The sequence below is a fragment of the Metopolophium dirhodum genome, chromosome 2 (genome assembly GCF_019925205.1).
Source record: "Metopolophium dirhodum isolate CAU chromosome 2, ASM1992520v1, whole genome shotgun sequence".
Classification (NCBI taxonomy): Eukaryota; Metazoa; Arthropoda; class Insecta; order Hemiptera; family Aphididae; genus Metopolophium; species Metopolophium dirhodum.
The window spans coordinates 8,161,252-8,180,900 of NC_083561.1; the positions used below are offsets into that span (position 1 = coordinate 8,161,252).

General features: G+C 36.0%; 1 protein-coding gene across 5 annotated transcripts; it reads left to right on the forward strand.

Moving 5' to 3' along the window:
* The first annotated feature begins 220 nt into the window (after positions 1 to 220).
* LOC132937998 (mucin-2-like) lies at positions 221 to 19,335 on the forward strand. 5 transcript variants are annotated; one of them, XM_061004647.1, is made up of 12 exons: positions 221 to 863; positions 1,263 to 1,418; positions 2,835 to 3,143; positions 3,548 to 3,728; positions 5,151 to 5,389; positions 6,253 to 6,430; positions 6,491 to 6,686; positions 6,757 to 7,034; positions 8,000 to 8,187; positions 8,354 to 8,524; positions 8,658 to 8,886; positions 8,965 to 19,335. In XM_061004647.1, the coding sequence occupies exons 1-12, from the start codon at positions 370 to 372 to the stop codon at positions 18,034 to 18,036; spliced, it is 11,691 nt and encodes a 3,896-aa protein (XP_060860630.1). In that variant the 5' UTR covers positions 221 to 369; the 3' UTR covers positions 18,037 to 19,335. The 5 variants fall into 5 exon arrangements, with proteins under 5 accessions (XP_060860630.1, XP_060860631.1, XP_060860633.1 ...); XM_061004648.1 differs by lacking the exons at positions 221 to 863; positions 1,263 to 1,418; positions 2,835 to 3,143 and having other exon boundaries at positions 3,637 to 3,765; XM_061004650.1 differs by lacking the exons at positions 221 to 863; positions 1,263 to 1,418; positions 2,835 to 3,143; positions 3,548 to 3,728 and having other exon boundaries at positions 5,250 to 5,389; positions 6,332 to 6,430.
* Positions 19,336 to 19,649: the final 314 nt, after the last annotated feature.

Below are 19,649 nucleotides of genomic sequence, written 5' to 3' on the forward strand. Positions count from 1 at the left end.
CAAGTGATCTTCTGACATAACTGCATACCTATCCGCTGAGCGTAAATCATGCGACAACCACCAATGGCACTGATGCAAATTCAAAAATATAATATTTACAGAAATCTGCTTTAATGAAACACACACTTATATAATCTTGGAGTGGATCAATAGATAAGTACTCAGTAAAGTATATAAATATACGGGTTACTTGAGTCGCTGAATGTTTTTTCACCGCAGTTATTAATATTATAATTAACTACGATTTAATGTGATTTGACGACACTCCATTTCAAGGATATAAGATTAACTCGGTTTTACTTCACTGCGCGATGCCCAAAGTTGGTCAGAATTTTTTCATGACATAGTATATTACGAGTCAATAACGTAATGTTATCAAAAACCTTAGTGGTATCGTTGTGGTTTGTGGTTCTGTTTGCGAGCGTTTTCAGTTCCGATGGACGCTCGTCCGCGGGAGCCAACGGTCCAAACGAAATGGACGTTTACCGACTACCGGGCGATACGATCCCGGACTCGTACGATTTGAAAATCATGCCGGACTACAATTACTATACGGACGCCGTTGTCTTCGACGGGGAGGTAGAAATTGTGATCGACGTAAAATCCGAAACTTCGACGATAACGTTGAACTGCAAAGATATTCTGGTCTACGTGGTATATGTGCACGAAAAAATAACAGAAGACGACGTTGACGTATCGCAAGTCCGTAACGATGAACAAAATGAGCAATGCATCATTATGTTGAAATCCCAATTAAAGGTTGGAATGCAATACGTGGTAAACATCGAATATCACGTGAAAATCGATACAAACAATATGGAAGGACTTTACAAAAGTACATACAATAAGGACAAAGATAAAAAGTAAGTGTTTATTGAATGATATAAAAATCATTACCTTAAAGACTGATATAGACGCTTCTTATATAGACTAAGTCGTACTAAAAATATGACTGCTATATACTAGATTTTCAGGCTCATTTGTTATGTTATTTTGAGCGGGGTTTTATTATAAAAATAAATATTAAATAGGGTGGATAGGTATATTATAATATCTACCTAGTACCTAGTATTTTACAGAACGATTTTATATGGCAGTTCCAATCGGTTTTCCTTGGCTCAACCAAAGCTGGAAGTTAGACCTAGTCACTCTGTATATTATAATATTAGCGTATCGCTTGTCACGTAGCGACGAGCAACCCCATTGTTTACGTGCCTACGTGTTATAATCGTTTTGTTTTCAAAAACTTATTTTGTTCGTAGATGGTTACTCTTGACGTATTTGATACCGACTGGGGCCAGGAGTATATTTCCGTGTTACGACGAACCGGCGCACAAAACGCCCTTCAACATAACGTTGGATAGACCGAAAAACAAACCTTCACGATCCAACATGCCGATTTATACGAGTTATTACGAGTGAGTATAATACTCTTGTTGCAATAGTTATAAATTGTAATTGTATGGTTTGTGTGCAAAACGTATTGCATCCCAAAATCCGTTGATCAGTCAACCACGAATCAATTGAATCCCAACAGTATATTTTAGCAACAATACGCCAGTTTATCGAATTTAAAGATATAATATGTGGTGATGGTTTTGCTAATCACGTCAGATGTAAAATATTATTTTTCGTCACGCCTGCACGTTGAAAAATCGACATTTTTTCGTCCACCAGACGTAAATGTTTTTCAACGAAAGACTGGAAATCTCGCTACGCAGTGGGCAGGAAAGATAATGTCCAAATCAGATTAATATTCATGAACGCATATCAATGTATATTATTATGTTACGTTTAGTTTAATATTATATCAAATACTAGCTAGTAAGGGTGGGTTCCTCCACTCTGTTCTATGTTATTGTTTGGTGAATCAGCAATGCTGAATTGGAGGCGCGAGAAAACATATATTATAATAGAGACAATGCGGGATGCAAGTAGTAATATTGAACATTTAACTGTAAAAAAGTAGATTAAAAATACTAATAGGTAAATAAAACCCAAATATCAGCAAAAATAACTTAAACAATTATAAAATAAGAGCTGAAATTTGTTTTAAAAATACTAAAAAAGGTTTTTTAATTCAATTATAATTATAAATTTTAATTTATTCAATTTACAATAATAATATTGAAGCGGTTTCTAAGGGTTCCACGTGCAATTTATATATACATACGGTTACCGCGGTTGTCTTTTGACGGTCAAATTAAAATAAATATAATGAATACGACGTCCATTTGCAGGTGGGGCAAAATGATATAATAAAATAATAAAATAATCGGTAGTTACCATCGATATAATATTATGTTTTATTGATTATTATAACTTATAAAGGTACAATTCGTGGTTGTCATTCATATTGTACTTATATAAATTTATATCTTTGAGACGCAACTAATATGCATAACCGAATATTAAAAACTATTTTATTTTATTATGAAGACATTATAACAATAATAAACAAATTATAACATTAATACAAAGATAAGCGTCACTGTGCGTTTCGTATTGTCAAGCATATTTCTATTGTCTACCGTGCATGACTCGTCGATCATGATTGGACGTCGGAATGAGCAAAGCACAATCGCGAACTTAAGTCAATATATTGTCGCCCTTCGGATCATAAAATTCGTAATTTCAAATGAAGTTTTTCTCGAAAACCTGTATTAACCAAAATTAATCTGATGGTTGTTTGAATTTGTTATTGCAGTGTTTGGCATCCGAGTACACCCAACACTCCAAACCATAATAAAGTAGTTTGGGTGCAAGGCCCAGATTTAATAGTTATTATATTACGTGAATAAAGCTGTTTATGTGTGCATGAAAAATGATTTCAGTACATCCGTGCAAGAGATGCACGACATTTTCGTCGAGACTCCGCCGATCTCCACGCATATGGTCGCGTTCGTCATCAGCGGATTTAATTCGACGACGACCGGAAGTACTGCCGGTAGTAGCCCCGTATACGTGTTCACAGACGTTGACCGCTTAGACCAGGTGAAATACGTTTCCGGTGAAGCACCAAAGCTGCTGGCGGCCATGGAGAGCTTCACGGAAATGCCGTATGAGCTACCCAAACTTGACTTGTTCGCCGTGCCGGATTTCAAGTCGGACGCCATGGGAAACTGGGGACTGAACACGTATCGGTAAGACTGCTCGTCGATTGTATTATATATTATACAAATTTGTGCCATCTTAATATATTTTAAATGACGTAACTTTAAAATCCATGATCACCGAGTGATAAATAATCGTACGGTTTGTCGATAACAATCGTTTGTCATGTCGTTAACAATTTCAAATCATTAATTTATATTCAAAAAATTAAAAATACTTATCTTGCGTTCAAGGAATGTCCTGTGGCGATTAACGTAGTTTCTTTTCTTTATAAATAATGTAAACTTAACTGGTGAAAAATCAAATTTTGAATAGGTAAATGCGAAAAGACTATAATTTTCTCACGAAACCGTATGGGCGTGCTGAAGAAAGCGACATTTACTACTCTCTGCAACAGACATAGTACGATGTGCTCTTTCCATTTTCGTTTCAGTGAAAAGTATTTGCTACTGGACGATACATCTAGCGCCAAAGCCAAGGAACTTGGACTATCGATGGTTCAGCGTGAGATGGCCCGTCAGTGGTTTGGAAACCTGGTCACGTGCTCCTGGTGGGACTACCTGTGGCTGCACGACGCGTTTGCTGCGTACTTTCAGTACTTTTCCACGGACACGGTACGGGCGTACGGCTGCCGCTGACCGATTGACTCGAGTATAAATCTAGCACATCCGGAGAATACGGCAATCGTTCGAATTATAATTTGCTTTCGTTGAACCAGGTCTTTGCACCTTAAATAAAGAATTCAAGAATTGGTATTGCCGTATAGGTATTCAAAATGAAATCGGGTATTGCCAAAATGAAAAACCAGTAATCATAATATCTTCTTAAAATGTCGGGTGCTGATACAAGAATTCGAGCTGGGTATCGGGTTTATATTATAAATGTTGTACACTTGTATCAATGTGATAGATTTACTGTTTTACAGTCATTTTATAAATTTACATATTTTCTATCATATTTATATATACCTACATAATAATATAAACAATAATTGTTTATTAATAAATATATTTACTAAAAGTTATTAGAATTAATATTAGCAATATGCATATAGTGTAATTAAAATAATATTGAATAACCCAATTTTTTAATTTTTCATTGCCTCTTAAAGTATTTTGACATAGAAAATAGTTTACATTAAAAACCAGAATAATTTATATTTTTATTTTCGGATTTATATGAATTATGTTGGTTTTTGCCAATATTTTGATATCAGGTTTGATATGGTATCAAGTATTGTAATTTTTTCGGGTAACTTTCCGGTATCAGGTATTGTTTTAATTCGGCTGAAAAGGCCTGGTTCAAATCGTCAAATCCCCCACACACGCTTGCCATATTGTTGATTTTGTTTTATTAAATTACTGTTATACATCATCTCCACATGGTTTGGAACTTGGAGCAATTGTACATCCGCTCCAGATATAGTAAAACATTTTAGATAAATATAAATTACATTATAGGTAGGTACGCTTTGAACTACAGATAGTTCAGATTTGAAATTTTATTTTGTTTATTTTTTAATGTTTTAAGAATTTGATACCCATACATCAAGGGAAAATTTAACTTTTTCTGTTTAAAACTATTTTTTTCTCGATCTTTTCACGAATTTTCAAAAACAAGATAGCTTATACTTTTGTTGATTGATAATTAATATACCTAATAATCACTAAATATAAAGTTTAAGTACGATTGTAGCAATATTTTTTTAACTTTTCTTAATTCGTATATATAATAAATTAATTTATAATTTTGCTCTTACATTAAATTGTTATCAGTTTGTAGGGAAAAAACTTTTGTTTATAGGTACATTATAAACTGTGATGCTTTTTTTATATTGCATTATGTTATTCTTACGAAAATCTTACAAATGTGTATTTTACAAAAAATCTTTTGCTTGATTTTATGCTATAAGTATTTGTAGTTATTTTTGTCGACCACATTTTAGTGTTTTTTAGTGCTCTAAGTCCCAAACCCTCTAATTTTATATCATTACGAGATGAATAATGCAAATCCAGATATAATTTTGGTATACTTAGGTCTACCCTGATTGGAGGATGAACCAGATGTTCGTGGTCGAACGGCACCAGCGGGCTTTGGAATATGACCAAGCGCCCAGGCGTCCGATTACTGCATCCGTGCAAACTCCAGACGACATCACCGAGATATTTTACGACCAGACTGAAGACAAGGCTGCTGCGTTTTTGCGGATGTTAAAGTGCTGCACCAACGATACTATATTCGAACAGTCATTGGTCCGATTTTTGAAACTGTACAAGTATGTACTCCGGTTTTTTTTTTATATACTTACTATTAATATACGACAATATTGGTCTTGTTTGCTGAAACTCTTTCCATTTTTATCAAACGAATGTCGATGAGATAAAGATAATATGGTGCCTTTTCGGTCATTGTGTTTTTTGGCATGGAACACATTGAGTGGACTTTATTAATAATATAATACTAATGTATGAAATCTATATATATATATAATATTTATAAAATAAAAGACAAAAAATGTTTGTACCTTTATGCATTCCTAAACCATTCATCAGATTGCGATGAAATTTGGTACAGAGATAGATTAGATCTCAGGGAATAATATGGGCTACATTTTGTCTCGAAAAAGGTAAATAAGAGGTCCAACCTGGGGATGTTCTCAAACAGGGATTTTGAGATTATTATTAGTATTATTGTTTATAAATGGTTTCTATTGGTTTTAATAATTAATTTTTATTATTATTAATGTGATAAGCTTGTGTAGCTTAGTACAGAATGTTTCGAGTTCAAACCATGGTCTCGGTGGACCAATTTTTCGATTTTTTTTTATACTTACACTATTCAACTATATTAAACTATACAATTACGTACGCAGCACTCAGGGACTGCGATCTACCGCACCCAGATTGCCTACCTGGTAATATACTTCTCGCATAATGACAAAAACCTAGCAATAGCAACACATTATCGTGTCCAGCTAGTTTTTAATAATAACTATCGTTTTAATAAAGTTGTATAGTTCAATCGAACCATTTACTATCAAAACAGATAGTCAGATAAACAGATGTTCCCTTTACCCACCGGTCGTATCTTTTTGCAAAATATATTAGTGACCACAGTTTTTCGTTGACGTCAATGTAGATACGGGTCGGTAGATCCCGACCGGTTGTTTGCGTCATTCGAGGAAACTATATCCGAATATCAATTTGATTTTGGGCAGGATGTCACAGTTACTAATTTCATGAAACAGTGGACAGAACAGGCTGGATACCCAATGATAAATATAGTAAAGGTCAACGACGAGTTTATCATATCTCAAGTACGTATAGTACTGTAGATTCAGACTTTGGTGAGTAGTAATCCTAAAGCTTTTGTATAGGAAAGGTGCCTGATGGACACTCCCGACAAGATAATCGATTCATCAAGATGGTACGTTGGGATCACTTATACAACCGAATTGAGTAAAAATTTCGAAGACTTAACGTTGGCTACTTGGTGTAAGCCGACAATGGACAAATGTATTCTGTCTGCTCCACAAGACCCGGGGTGGTTCATATTCAATATACAATCTGCTGGTAATTTGATTTTCATCACTCGAAAAACGGTTCTTAATTTTATTTTATCATGTATTTGTCGAATAACTAGGGTTTTACAGGGTTAACTACGACACAAACAATTGGTCGTCATTGATCAGACAATTAAAAGAGACGCCTGATGAAATTCACGTACTCAATCGTGCTCAGTTGATTGACGATTCGTTCTTCTTAGCCAGAGCTGATCAGTTACATTATTCGTTTCCACTGAGAATATCTTCATATTTAAAAATAGAAGATGACGTGTTACCATGGTATTCTGCGATAAACGGATATTCATACCTAATAGAACGCATGCGGCGCAATGATACGGAGTATTCAAATTTAATAGTAGGTATAAAGTAATATAAACTATTAACATACATTTAAACTTTAAAGTATTACATTCTTCATCTATTTATTTTATGAAAGTTTTAAATGAAATAAAAAATATTATCCATAGTAAACTATACAATTGACTATTTTTTGAAAAATGTCATAAAACGATTCTTAGCAAAGACGGTCAGTCTACAATTATTCGTTTTTGAATTACAACAACATAAGAAAATCGCTACATGTGAAATCTAGTGAATATCCTATGTTGTAAAAATATGACTTCAAACGCTCATAAAAATGTAATTTGACTTTCTTGCAGACATTTTTTTTTGATAAGATAGACAAACTTATGGAGAACCTTGTATTACATTTTCAAATCTTAGATTTAAAAAAAAAAACATTTTAAACTCATAATAATTTGCACATTTTCGTTATTTTTACGTATTTAGTCAATATTTGAACTGTCAATTTCAAAAAACAGTTTTGCGCAAAAATTTCCGTTTTTCTTAATTTTTATTTTGTTTTCCACGGCGCTTTTGGAAACTATTGGAAATTTTAAATTTTAACCTCCTCAATGCTCCAACTAAATTTACTTCCTATTGAACAAGATACTATTGAAAAAAATCAAGGCCGTTTTATCGCCCCAAACGGTAATGATAGATACACAAAAACAAAGCACATCATTGTAAAATCAATACATCATCGCTCCGCTGAGAATCTAAAATGTTGAACTACTTAAAATTAAATAATTTAATCAACAATATAGTATAATCTATTATCTATTGCCAATTATAATTTGAAATTTCGAAATTATTTAAATTTTTAACCTAGAAATTAAGTGACTGTAACTATAAAATGCCTTTGCTAGCAATTTGTTATTAAATCAATACATTTTTTAAAATAATAGTTTTAAAACAGTTTTAAAGAAATCTTACCCTTTATATCTTAATAGTATTTAATACTTTATTTTTATTAAATAGGAATGTGTCAGTAACTTGGCAGGTATCATTTATAAAAAAACCGAAGACAAAGTAGTTAAAGAAAAAAATACAGACCACATTATCCTAACCAGCTGGAATGCATTCTCCATATGGGCGTGCGAATTGAATAATGAGATGTGCATACAATCGGCGTTTGATTACTATACCAAATGGCAAAATGGAGAAAAGTAATTACAACAAGTTCAATAGTATTATGCGGAAATTGACTCGCATAATATAAATCTATCTCAAAGAATAAAACATTTGTGACAGTGATATTATAATACTGTTTGATTGATACAAATTAATTTTCGGTAAGAATAGTAAAAATGATTTACCTGCGTATTTGTATAGAATACCCTCAGATATTAGAGACGCTGCCTTCTGTGTTGGTATTCATATAACGAATGACACCTCAACATGGGAACAAATGCTTGACTTGTATAAGACGACAAGATCACCTTCCGAAAAACAGTCAGCACAAACAGCAATGGCATGCACAGAAGATGATATGCTATTATCGAGGTAACCAAAGTAGTGAGATAAGATTTAAATTTAAATGGAAAATAATCAAAGAGTTTGTTTTAATGCAATCTTGTAATGTTTAATCTTTTAATACATGAACATTAATATTAACTGCAAACAATTTATATTATAGATATTTAAACTATATTTTTGAGGGTGATAATGGACCAATTAGAAAACAAGACTACGACGATGTATTTACTGCAGTATCCTCTACGCCGAAGGGACTTGGAGTTTTAATAGATTTTTTAGTGCAAAATTTAGATAGAATTACGAAAAGACTTACTGACGGAAATAATATAGCAATATTCATCTATTCAATATGCGCATCAAAAGCAGCCCTTGATTCTGAAATAAATAAAGTAAGTAATAAAATATAAAAAGACAATAAAAAAAAAAACAAATTAACAAAATTAAAAATAATAATTTCCCAAATGTAGTTAAAAAATTTAAAAGACGATACAAATACACCGGAAAACCTCAGAAAAGCATTTAATGAATCATATAAGCAAGTGGATAACAACCTGTACTGGTATAATAAATATCACGAAATAGTGAATCAAAACACAGGTTGCTCACCCGACTATACAACGACTGATGAACCACACAAAACATCTACCCAAAAAATACAATCAAAAACTGAAATAATAACTCAACCTACCAAGGAAACAACAAGTGGAGAAATAACGTTGCCGGCAAGTACAGATACATCTGAAAGAATTCACTCAGAAACTTCTCCGGTAGATACCACATGGTCAGAACACATAGATACAACCACACATATGTATCCTGAAACAACACTAGGAGAGACCACTGAATCAACGACAGAACATTCTCCATCAGATACCACATGGTCAGAACGCATAGATACAACCACACATATGTATCCTGAAACGACACTAGGAGAGACCACTGAATCAACGACAGAACATTCTCCATCAGATACCACATGGTCAGAACGCATAGATACAACCACACAAACGTATCCTGAAACGACATTAGGAGAGACCACTGAATCAACGACAGAACCTTCTCCAGCAGATACCACATTATCTGAACGAACTGATACAACTCTACGTATTTACACTGAAACACAACCCGGGGATTCCACAGTTACGAAATATACTGAACACTCTACACATGAATCTACGCAAACTTCGCCTTCAGATACCACATGGTCAGAACGCATAGATACAACCACACATATATATCCTGAAACGACACTAGGAGAGACCACTGAATCAACGACAGGACATTCTCCATCAGATACCACATGGTCAGAACGCATAGATACAACTCTACGTATTTACACTGAAACACAACCCGGGGATACCACAGTTACGAAATATACTGAACACTCTACACATGCATCTACGCAAACTTCGCCTTCAGATACCACATGGTCAGAACGCATAGATAAAACCACACATATGTATTCTGAAACGACACTAAGAGAGACCACTGAATCGACGACAGAACATTCTCCATCAGATACCACATGGTCAGAACGCATAGATACAACCACACATATATATCCTGAAACGACACTAGGAGAGACCACTGAATCAACGACAGGACATTCTCCATCAGATACCACATGGTCAAAACGCATAGATACAACCACACAAACGTATCCTGAAACGACATTAGGAGAGACCACTGAATCAACGACAGAACCTTCTCCAGCAGATACCACATTATCTGAACGAACTGATACAACTCTACGTATTTACACTGAAACACAACCCGGGGATTCCACAGTTACGAAATATACTGAACACTCTACACATGAATCTACGCAAACTTCGCCTTCAGATACCACATGGTCAGAACGCATAGATACAACCACACATATATATCCTGAAACGACACTAGGAGAGACCACTGAATCAACGACAGGACATTCTCCATCAGATACCACATGGTCAGAACGCATAGATACAACTCTACGTATTTACACTGAAACACAACCCGGGGATACCACAGTTACGAAATATACTGAACACTCTACACATGCATCTACGCAAACTTCGCCTTCAGATACCACATGGTCAGAACGCATAGATAAAACCACACATATGTATTCTGAAACGACACTAAGAGAGACCACTGAATCGACGACAGAACATTCTCCATCAGATACCACATGGTCAGAACGCATAGATACAACCACATATATGTATCCTGAAACGACACTAGGAGAGACCACTGAATCAACGACAGAACATTCTCCATCAGATACCACATGGTCAAAACGCATAGATACAACCACATATATGTATCCTGAAACGACACTAGGAGAGACCACTGAATCAACGACAAAACATTCTCCATCAGATACCACATGGTCAGAACGCATAGATACAACCACACAAACGTATCCTGAAACGACATTAGGAGAGACCACTGAATCAACGACAGAACCTTCTCCAGCAGATACCACATTATCTGAACGAACTGATACAACTCTACGTATTTACACTGAAACACAACCCGGGGATACCACAGTTACGAAATATACTGAACACTCTACACATCAATCTACGCAAACTTCGCCTTCAGATACCTCATGGTCAGAACACATAGATACAACAACACATATGTATCCTGAAACAACACTAGGAGAGACCACTGAATCAACGACAGGACATTCTCCATCAGATACCACATGGTCAGAACACATAGATACAACTCTACGTATTTACACTGAAACAGAACCCGGGGATACCACAGTTACGAAATATACTGAACACTCTACACATCAATCTACGCAAACTTCGCCTTCAGATACCTCATGGTCAGAACGCATAGATACTACCACACATATGTATCCTGAGACGACACTAGAAGAGACTACTCAATCAACGACACAACATTCTCCATCAAATACCACATGGGCAGAACGCATAGATACAACCACACATATGTATCCTGAAACGACACTAGGAGAGACCACTGAATCAACGACAGAACATTCTCCATCAGATACCACATGGTCAAAACGCATAGATACAACCACACATATGTATTCTGAAACGACACTAAGAGAGACCACTGAATCAACGACAAAACATTCTCCATCAGATACCACATGGTCAGAACGCATAGATACAACCACACAAACGTATCCTGAAACGACATTAGGAGAGACCACTGAATCAACGACAGAACCTTCTCCAGCAGATACCACATTATCTGAACGAACTGATACAACTCTACGTATTTACACTGAAACACAACCCGGGGATTCCACAGTTACGAAATATACTGAACACTCTACACATGAATCTACGCAAACTTCGCCTTCAGATACCACATGGTCAGAACGCATAGATACAACCACACATATGTATCCTGAAACGACACTAGGAGAGACCACTGAATCAACGACAAAACATTCTCCATCAGATACCACATGGTCAGAACGCATAGATACAACCACATATATGTATCCTGAAACGACACTAGGAGAGACCACTGAATCAACGACGGAACATTCTCCATCAGATACCACATGGTCAGAACGTATAGATACAACCACACATATGTATCCTGAAACGACACTAGGAGAGACCACTGGATCAACGACAGAACATTCTCCATCAGATACCACATGGTCAAAACGCATAGATACAACCACATTTATGTATCCTGAAACGACACTAGGAGAGACCACTGAATCAACGACAGAACCTTCTCCAGCAGATACCACATTATCTGAACGAACTGATACAACTCTACGTATTTACACTGAAACACAACCCGGGGATACCACAGTTACGAAATATACTGAACACTCTACACATGCATCTACGCAAACTTCGCCTTCAGATACCACATGGTCAGAACGCATAGATAAAACCACATATATGTATCCTGAAACGACACTAGGAGAGACCACTGAATCAACGACAGAACATTCTCCATCAGATACCACATGGTCAGAACGCATAGATACAACTACACAAACGTATCCTGAAACGACATTAGGAGAGACCACTGAATCAACGACAGAACCTTCTCCAGCAGATACCACATTATCTGAACGCATAGATACAACCACACATATGTATCCTGAAACGACACTAGGAGAGACCACTGAATCAACGACAGAACATTCTCCATCAGATACCACATGGTCAGAACGCATAGATACAACTACACATATGTATCCTGAAACGACACTAGGAGAGACCACTGAATCAACGACAGGACATTCTCCATCAGATACCACATGGTCAGAACGCATAGATACAACTCTACGTATTTACACTGAAACACAACCCGGGGATACCACAGTTACGAAATATACTGAACACTCTACACATCAATCTACGCAAACTTCGCCTTCAGATACCTCATGGTCAGAACACATAGATACAACAACACATATGTATCCTGAAACAACACTAGGAGAGACCACTGAATCAACGACAGGACATTCTCCATCAGATACCACATGGTCAGAACACATAGATACAACTCTACGTATTTACACTGAAACAGAACCCGGGGATACCACAGTTACGAAATATACTGAACACTCTACACATCAATCTACGCAAACTTCGCCTTCAGATACCTCATGGTCAGAACGCATAGATACTACCACACATATGTATCCTGAGACGACACTAGAAGAGACTACTCAATCAACGACACAACATTCTCCATCAAATACCACATGGGCAGAACGCATAGATACAACCACACATATGTATCCTGAAACGACACTAGGAGAGACCACTGAATCAACGACAGAACATTCTCCATCAGATACCACATGGTCAAAACGCATAGATACAACCACACATATGTATTCTGAAACGACACTAAGAGAGACCACTGAATCAACGACAAAACATTCTCCATCAGATACCACATGGTCAGAACGCATAGATACAACCACACAAACGTATCCTGAAACGACATTAGGAGAGACCACTGAATCAACGACAGAACCTTCTCCAGCAGATACCACATTATCTGAACGAACTGATACAACTCTACGTATTTACACTGAAACACAACCCGGGGATTCCACAGTTACGAAATATACTGAACACTCTACACATGAATCTACGCAAACTTCGCCTTCAGATACCACATGGTCAGAACGCATAGATACAACCACACATATGTATCCTGAAACGACACTAGGAGAGACCACTGAATCAACGACAAAACATTCTCCATCAGATACCACATGGTCAGAACGCATAGATACAACCACATATATGTATCCTGAAACGACACTAGGAGAGACCACTGAATCAACGACGGAACATTCTCCATCAGATACCACATGGTCAGAACGTATAGATACAACCACACATATGTATCCTGAAACGACACTAGGAGAGACCACTGGATCAACGACAGAACATTCTCCATCAGATACCACATGGTCAAAACGCATAGATACAACCACATTTATGTATCCTGAAACGACACTAGGAGAGACCACTGAATCAACGACAGAACCTTCTCCAGCAGATACCACATTATCTGAACGAACTGATACAACTCTACGTATTTACACTGAAACACAACCCGGGGATACCACAGTTACGAAATATACTGAACACTCTACACATGCATCTACGCAAACTTCGCCTTCAGATACCACATGGTCAGAACGCATAGATAAAACCACATATATGTATCCTGAAACGACACTAGGAGAGACCACTGAATCAACGACAGAACATTCTCCATCAGATACCACATGGTCAGAACGCATAGATACAACTACACAAACGTATCCTGAAACGACATTAGGAGAGACCACTGAATCAACGACAGAACCTTCTCCAGCAGATACCACATTATCTGAACGCATAGATACAACCACACATATGTATCCTGAAACGACACTAGGAGAGACCACTGAATCAACGACAGAACATTCTCCATCAGATACCACATGGTCAGAACGCATAGATACAACTACACATATGTATCCTGAAACGACACTAGGAGAGACCACTGAATCAACGACAGGACATTCTCCATCAGATACCACATGGTCAGAACGCATAGATACAACTCTACGTATTTACACTGAAACACAACCCGGGGATACCACAGTTACGAAATATACTGAACACTCTACACATCAATCTACGCAAACTTCGCCTTCAGATACCTCATGGTCAGAACACATAGATACAACAACACATATGTATCCTGAAACAACACTAGGAGAGACCACTGAATCAACGACAGGACATTCTCCATCAGATACCACATGGTCAGAACACATAGATACAACTCTACGTATTTACACTGAAACAGAACCCGGGGATACCACAGTTACGAAATATACTGAACACTCTACACATCAATCTACGCAAACTTCGCCTTCAGATACCTCATGGTCAGAACGCATAGATACTACCACACATATGTATCCTGAAACGACACTAGGAGAGACCACTGAATCAACGACGGAACATTCTCCATCAGATACCACATGGTCAGAACGTATAGATACAACCACACATATGTATCCTGAAACGACACTAGGAGAGACCACTGAATCAACGACAGAACATTCTCCATCAGATACCACATGGTCAGAACGCATAGATACAACCACACAAATGTATCCTGAAACGACATTAGGAGAGACCACTGAATCAACGACAGAACATTCTCCATCAGATACCACATGGTCAAAACGCATAGATACAACCACATTTATGTATCCTGAAACGACACTAGGAGAGACCACTGAATCAACGACAAAACATTCTCCATCAGATACCACATGGACAGAACGCATAGATACAACCACATATATGTATCCTGAAACGACACTAGGAGAGACCACTGAATCAACGACAGAACATTCTCCATCAGATACCACATGGTCAGAACGCATAGATACAACCACACATATGTATCCTGAAACGACACTAGGAGAGACCACTGAATCAACGACGGAACATTCTCCTTTAGATACCACATGGTCAGAACGCATAGATACAACCACACATATGTATCCTGAAACGACATTAGGAGAGACCACTGAATCAACGACAGAACCTTCTCCAGCAGATACCACATTATCTGAACGAACTGATACAACTCTACGTATTTACACTGAAACACAACCCGGGGATTCCACAGTTACGAAATATACTGAACACTCTACACATGAATCTACGCAAACTTCGCCTTCAGATACCACATGGTCAGAACGCATAGATAAAACCACATATATGTATCCTGAAACGACACTAGGAGAGACCACTGAATCGATGACAGAACATTCTCCATCAGATACCACATGGTCAGAACGCATAGATACAACCACATATATGTATCCTGAAACGACACTAGGAGAGACCACTGAATCAACGACAGAACATTCTCCATCAGATACCACATGGTCAAAACGCATAGATACAACCACATATATGTATCCTGAAACGACACTAGGAGAGACCACTGAATCAACGACAGAATATTCTCCATCAGATACCACATGGTCAGAACGCATAGATACAACTCTACGTATTTACACTGAAACACAACCCAGGGATACCACAGTTACGAAATATACTGAACAATCTACAGATCAATCTACTCAAACTTTGCCATCAGATACCACATTGTCAGAAACCAAATATACAACTACACATATGTACTCTGAAACAGAACCCGGAGAGACGACTGAGTCAACGGCAGAATATTCTAAAGAAGATACCACATTTTTTGAACGAACTGATACTACTCTACGTATTTACACCAGTACATCACCTGGAGACACTTCTGTGTCGGAATATCCCGAACACTCTACACAGCAATCTTCACATAGTTCATCAGGATATACCTCAAGCACTGAACGAACATATACAACCGTTTATATTCAATCTGAGACTACTCTTGGAGATTCTACCATGTCAAAACAACCGGAACACACTACGTCTCAATCAATTCAAACATCACCAGGAGAAACCACACGGTCAGATCAAACAGATGCAACTACACTGCTGTACACTGAATCATCTGCAGGAGAGACTACTGCCTTAAAATACTCGGAATCAACAACCAAGTATTCACCTGGCTATACTACAAGCCCAGAACGAACCGATACAACCGTATATTTACACTCTGACACTACGTCTAGAGAGACCACCATAACAGAACAATCTGGTCCCACTACAGACGTATTTACGCAAACGTCGTTGAAAGATCCTACAAGGACTGAACGAACAGATACTACTGAACACATTTATACTCAAACAACACCTGGTGAGACGACTGTATTTGAATATTCAACATCTGCAACGGATCATTACACGATGTCATCACCAGGTGATCCTACACAGTCTGAGCGAACCGGTATAACCACACAAATGTACACCGAAACACTACCTGGGGAAACTACTGTTTCAAGACCTTCTGTACCAACCACAGACTATACTAAAGAAACTTCAACTGGAGATATCTCAAGTTCTGAACGAACAGATACATCTTCGCATATTTACACTGATATTACGCCAGAAATGACTACAGTGACAAAACAACCGGATCATACTACAGATCATCCAACAGAAACTTCAACTGGAGACCACACTAGGAGTAAACAAACTGAGACAACTGCACATATGCACTCTGATGTCACACCTAGTGAGACCACTGTTTCAAAATATCCACCGTCCACTACGCATCAGTTTACAACCTCACATTCAGGAGACACCACATGGTCTGGACGAACAGATACAACTTCTCACATCTACACCGAAACAACACCTGGACAGACCACTGTATCTAAATATCCTGAATCCACAACACAACATTACACAGAATCATCAAGTGCCGATATCACATTGTCTACAAGTACTGATACAACCACACACATGTATACTGAATCATCACTTGGAGATACCACAGTTGCAAAACATTCTGAATCAACTACAGACCAAACTCCGGAAACTTCTTCTGTATACACCACAAGCTCTGAAGGACAAGATACAACTGAACATATTCACACCGATACTTCACCTGTGTATACCACATTGTCGGAACCAATAGATACAACAACACAGATGTATACTGAAACTGTACCTGGAGGAACTAGTATGACAAAACATTCTTTATCAACAAAGGACCAAACTCCGGAAACTTCACCTGGAGATACTACAAGTTCTGAACGATTAGATACAACGACACATATATACACAGTAACTACGCCTGGAGAGTCTACTGTATCGAAACAACCTCATTCTTCAACAGGATATTCCACGGAAACTTCAGAATTGGATACTACATGGTCTGATCATACAGAATTATCGACAGAGTTCTTATTAACATCTACTCCTGAAACCGATAATACTACCCCAGTACCGTTTGATGAACGTTCCCATTTTATATTTAATTGTATTATTTTTATTTTTGTTTTTGTCATCATTCTTATTGTAGTTATATTATTCTTTTGGCGTAGATCTTCAACAAAAAGTGTGTGTGTTAACTCCACTTATATTTCATCGTATAATATTTAATTCATTATAGAAAAGATACAGATTATAATTCATTGTTTTATTGCCTAATTTGTTGGGTTTAAATACAAATGATTTTATTCAAATATAAAATTCCGGTTTTTTAATATTCTAAATTTAATATGTAAAATAATCATAATCTACAGAAATAGTTTCACTAATTATAAACCATTTCTTAATATCCAGTTTGTTTATTTGTTTATTATTAAGTTGGTAAGATAAGTGAATTTTATTTTTATTTATTAAACTCCTGTATAATATTTTTTTATTATGTTTATGCGTTATGCTCTTCTCAGTTTTCGATATTTATTTTCTAAATACTTTAGGTTTGATTATATATTATGTATATTTAATTAATGTATTTTTTTTAAACCATTCTTCCTGCCCGGTTTTGTGATACCTTTTGATTCATAGATAATGATTTTTTATTTTATTCCAGTAATTTGGAAATGCCTTTAATTTGATTTATATAATTTGTATCGTGTTTAAATTGGTTAGATCCTGAATCTAATGTTTTAATTATTATTAATAGAGGGGTTTTTGTTCAATGTCTAATGGATTTTGTCTTTCACCACCGCCAAACTTCCCCAACTTGACAGTTTGACGTGAAGACTCGTGCTGTATTTGGTGCAAGAATTGTACATGGAATAGATAATTAAATAATAGTTCATAATATTTTATACTACAAAATTTTAATTTAAAATATGTTCATGAAACTAAATAGGTATATCGTATACGTAATAATATATAATATATAAATTTAAACCAAACCTAAAAACCACAATGAACAATAAGTATATATTATATAATAAATACGAAATAGTATCGTGAGTGAAGGATAGACATACCATTTATAATTTTAAATAAGAAAGTAATTATTTTGTTAAAACTATCGGTGATTATATAATTAACTTATGATTTTTAGTATCTACCTACTTATAATATTTGTTTGGACACTTTTTTCATAGAAGATGGTTGAAAGTTAAAAGTATACTTATCATAATAATATGTAGAATGTAGATCCCGACTGACCTGCTTATACGTCATGTTATAAATTCTTATATTATGCGTACAAATCAATACAACAAAATAGAAAATGTATGCCGTAAATGTACGTTCTACATTTCTACACGACTACACATAGTCACATAGAATATTAAATAATTTATGATGGTGCATTAATTATGTGGAAACATTGTTTAACGTTAAAACTTATACCTGTGTACATTTTATTCGATTTATGTTTATAATATGTATTGTTTAATATTATGTTTATTAATTATTATACCTATTAAATATTTATTAAGTATAAATGTATTAGTATAGATTTTTTAAATTCCATAAGACCTTTAAAAAAATATTCTAGTAGCAATTGTAAAGGTAATAGCCCGGGGAAATTGTATTTTATGGGTGGTTGGAAATTAAATAAATATTTATATGTATCTAAATATTTATTAGATAAATACAATAGATATCAATATAATAATTATTAATTTATACAAAATAGATTGCTATTTGATGTCAAAAAAATTAAATGTTGATTATATATGAATAAAGACCGGATTTATATGTTTTTACATATCGTTACTGGGACTACATGAGAGTAAAAAATGTAG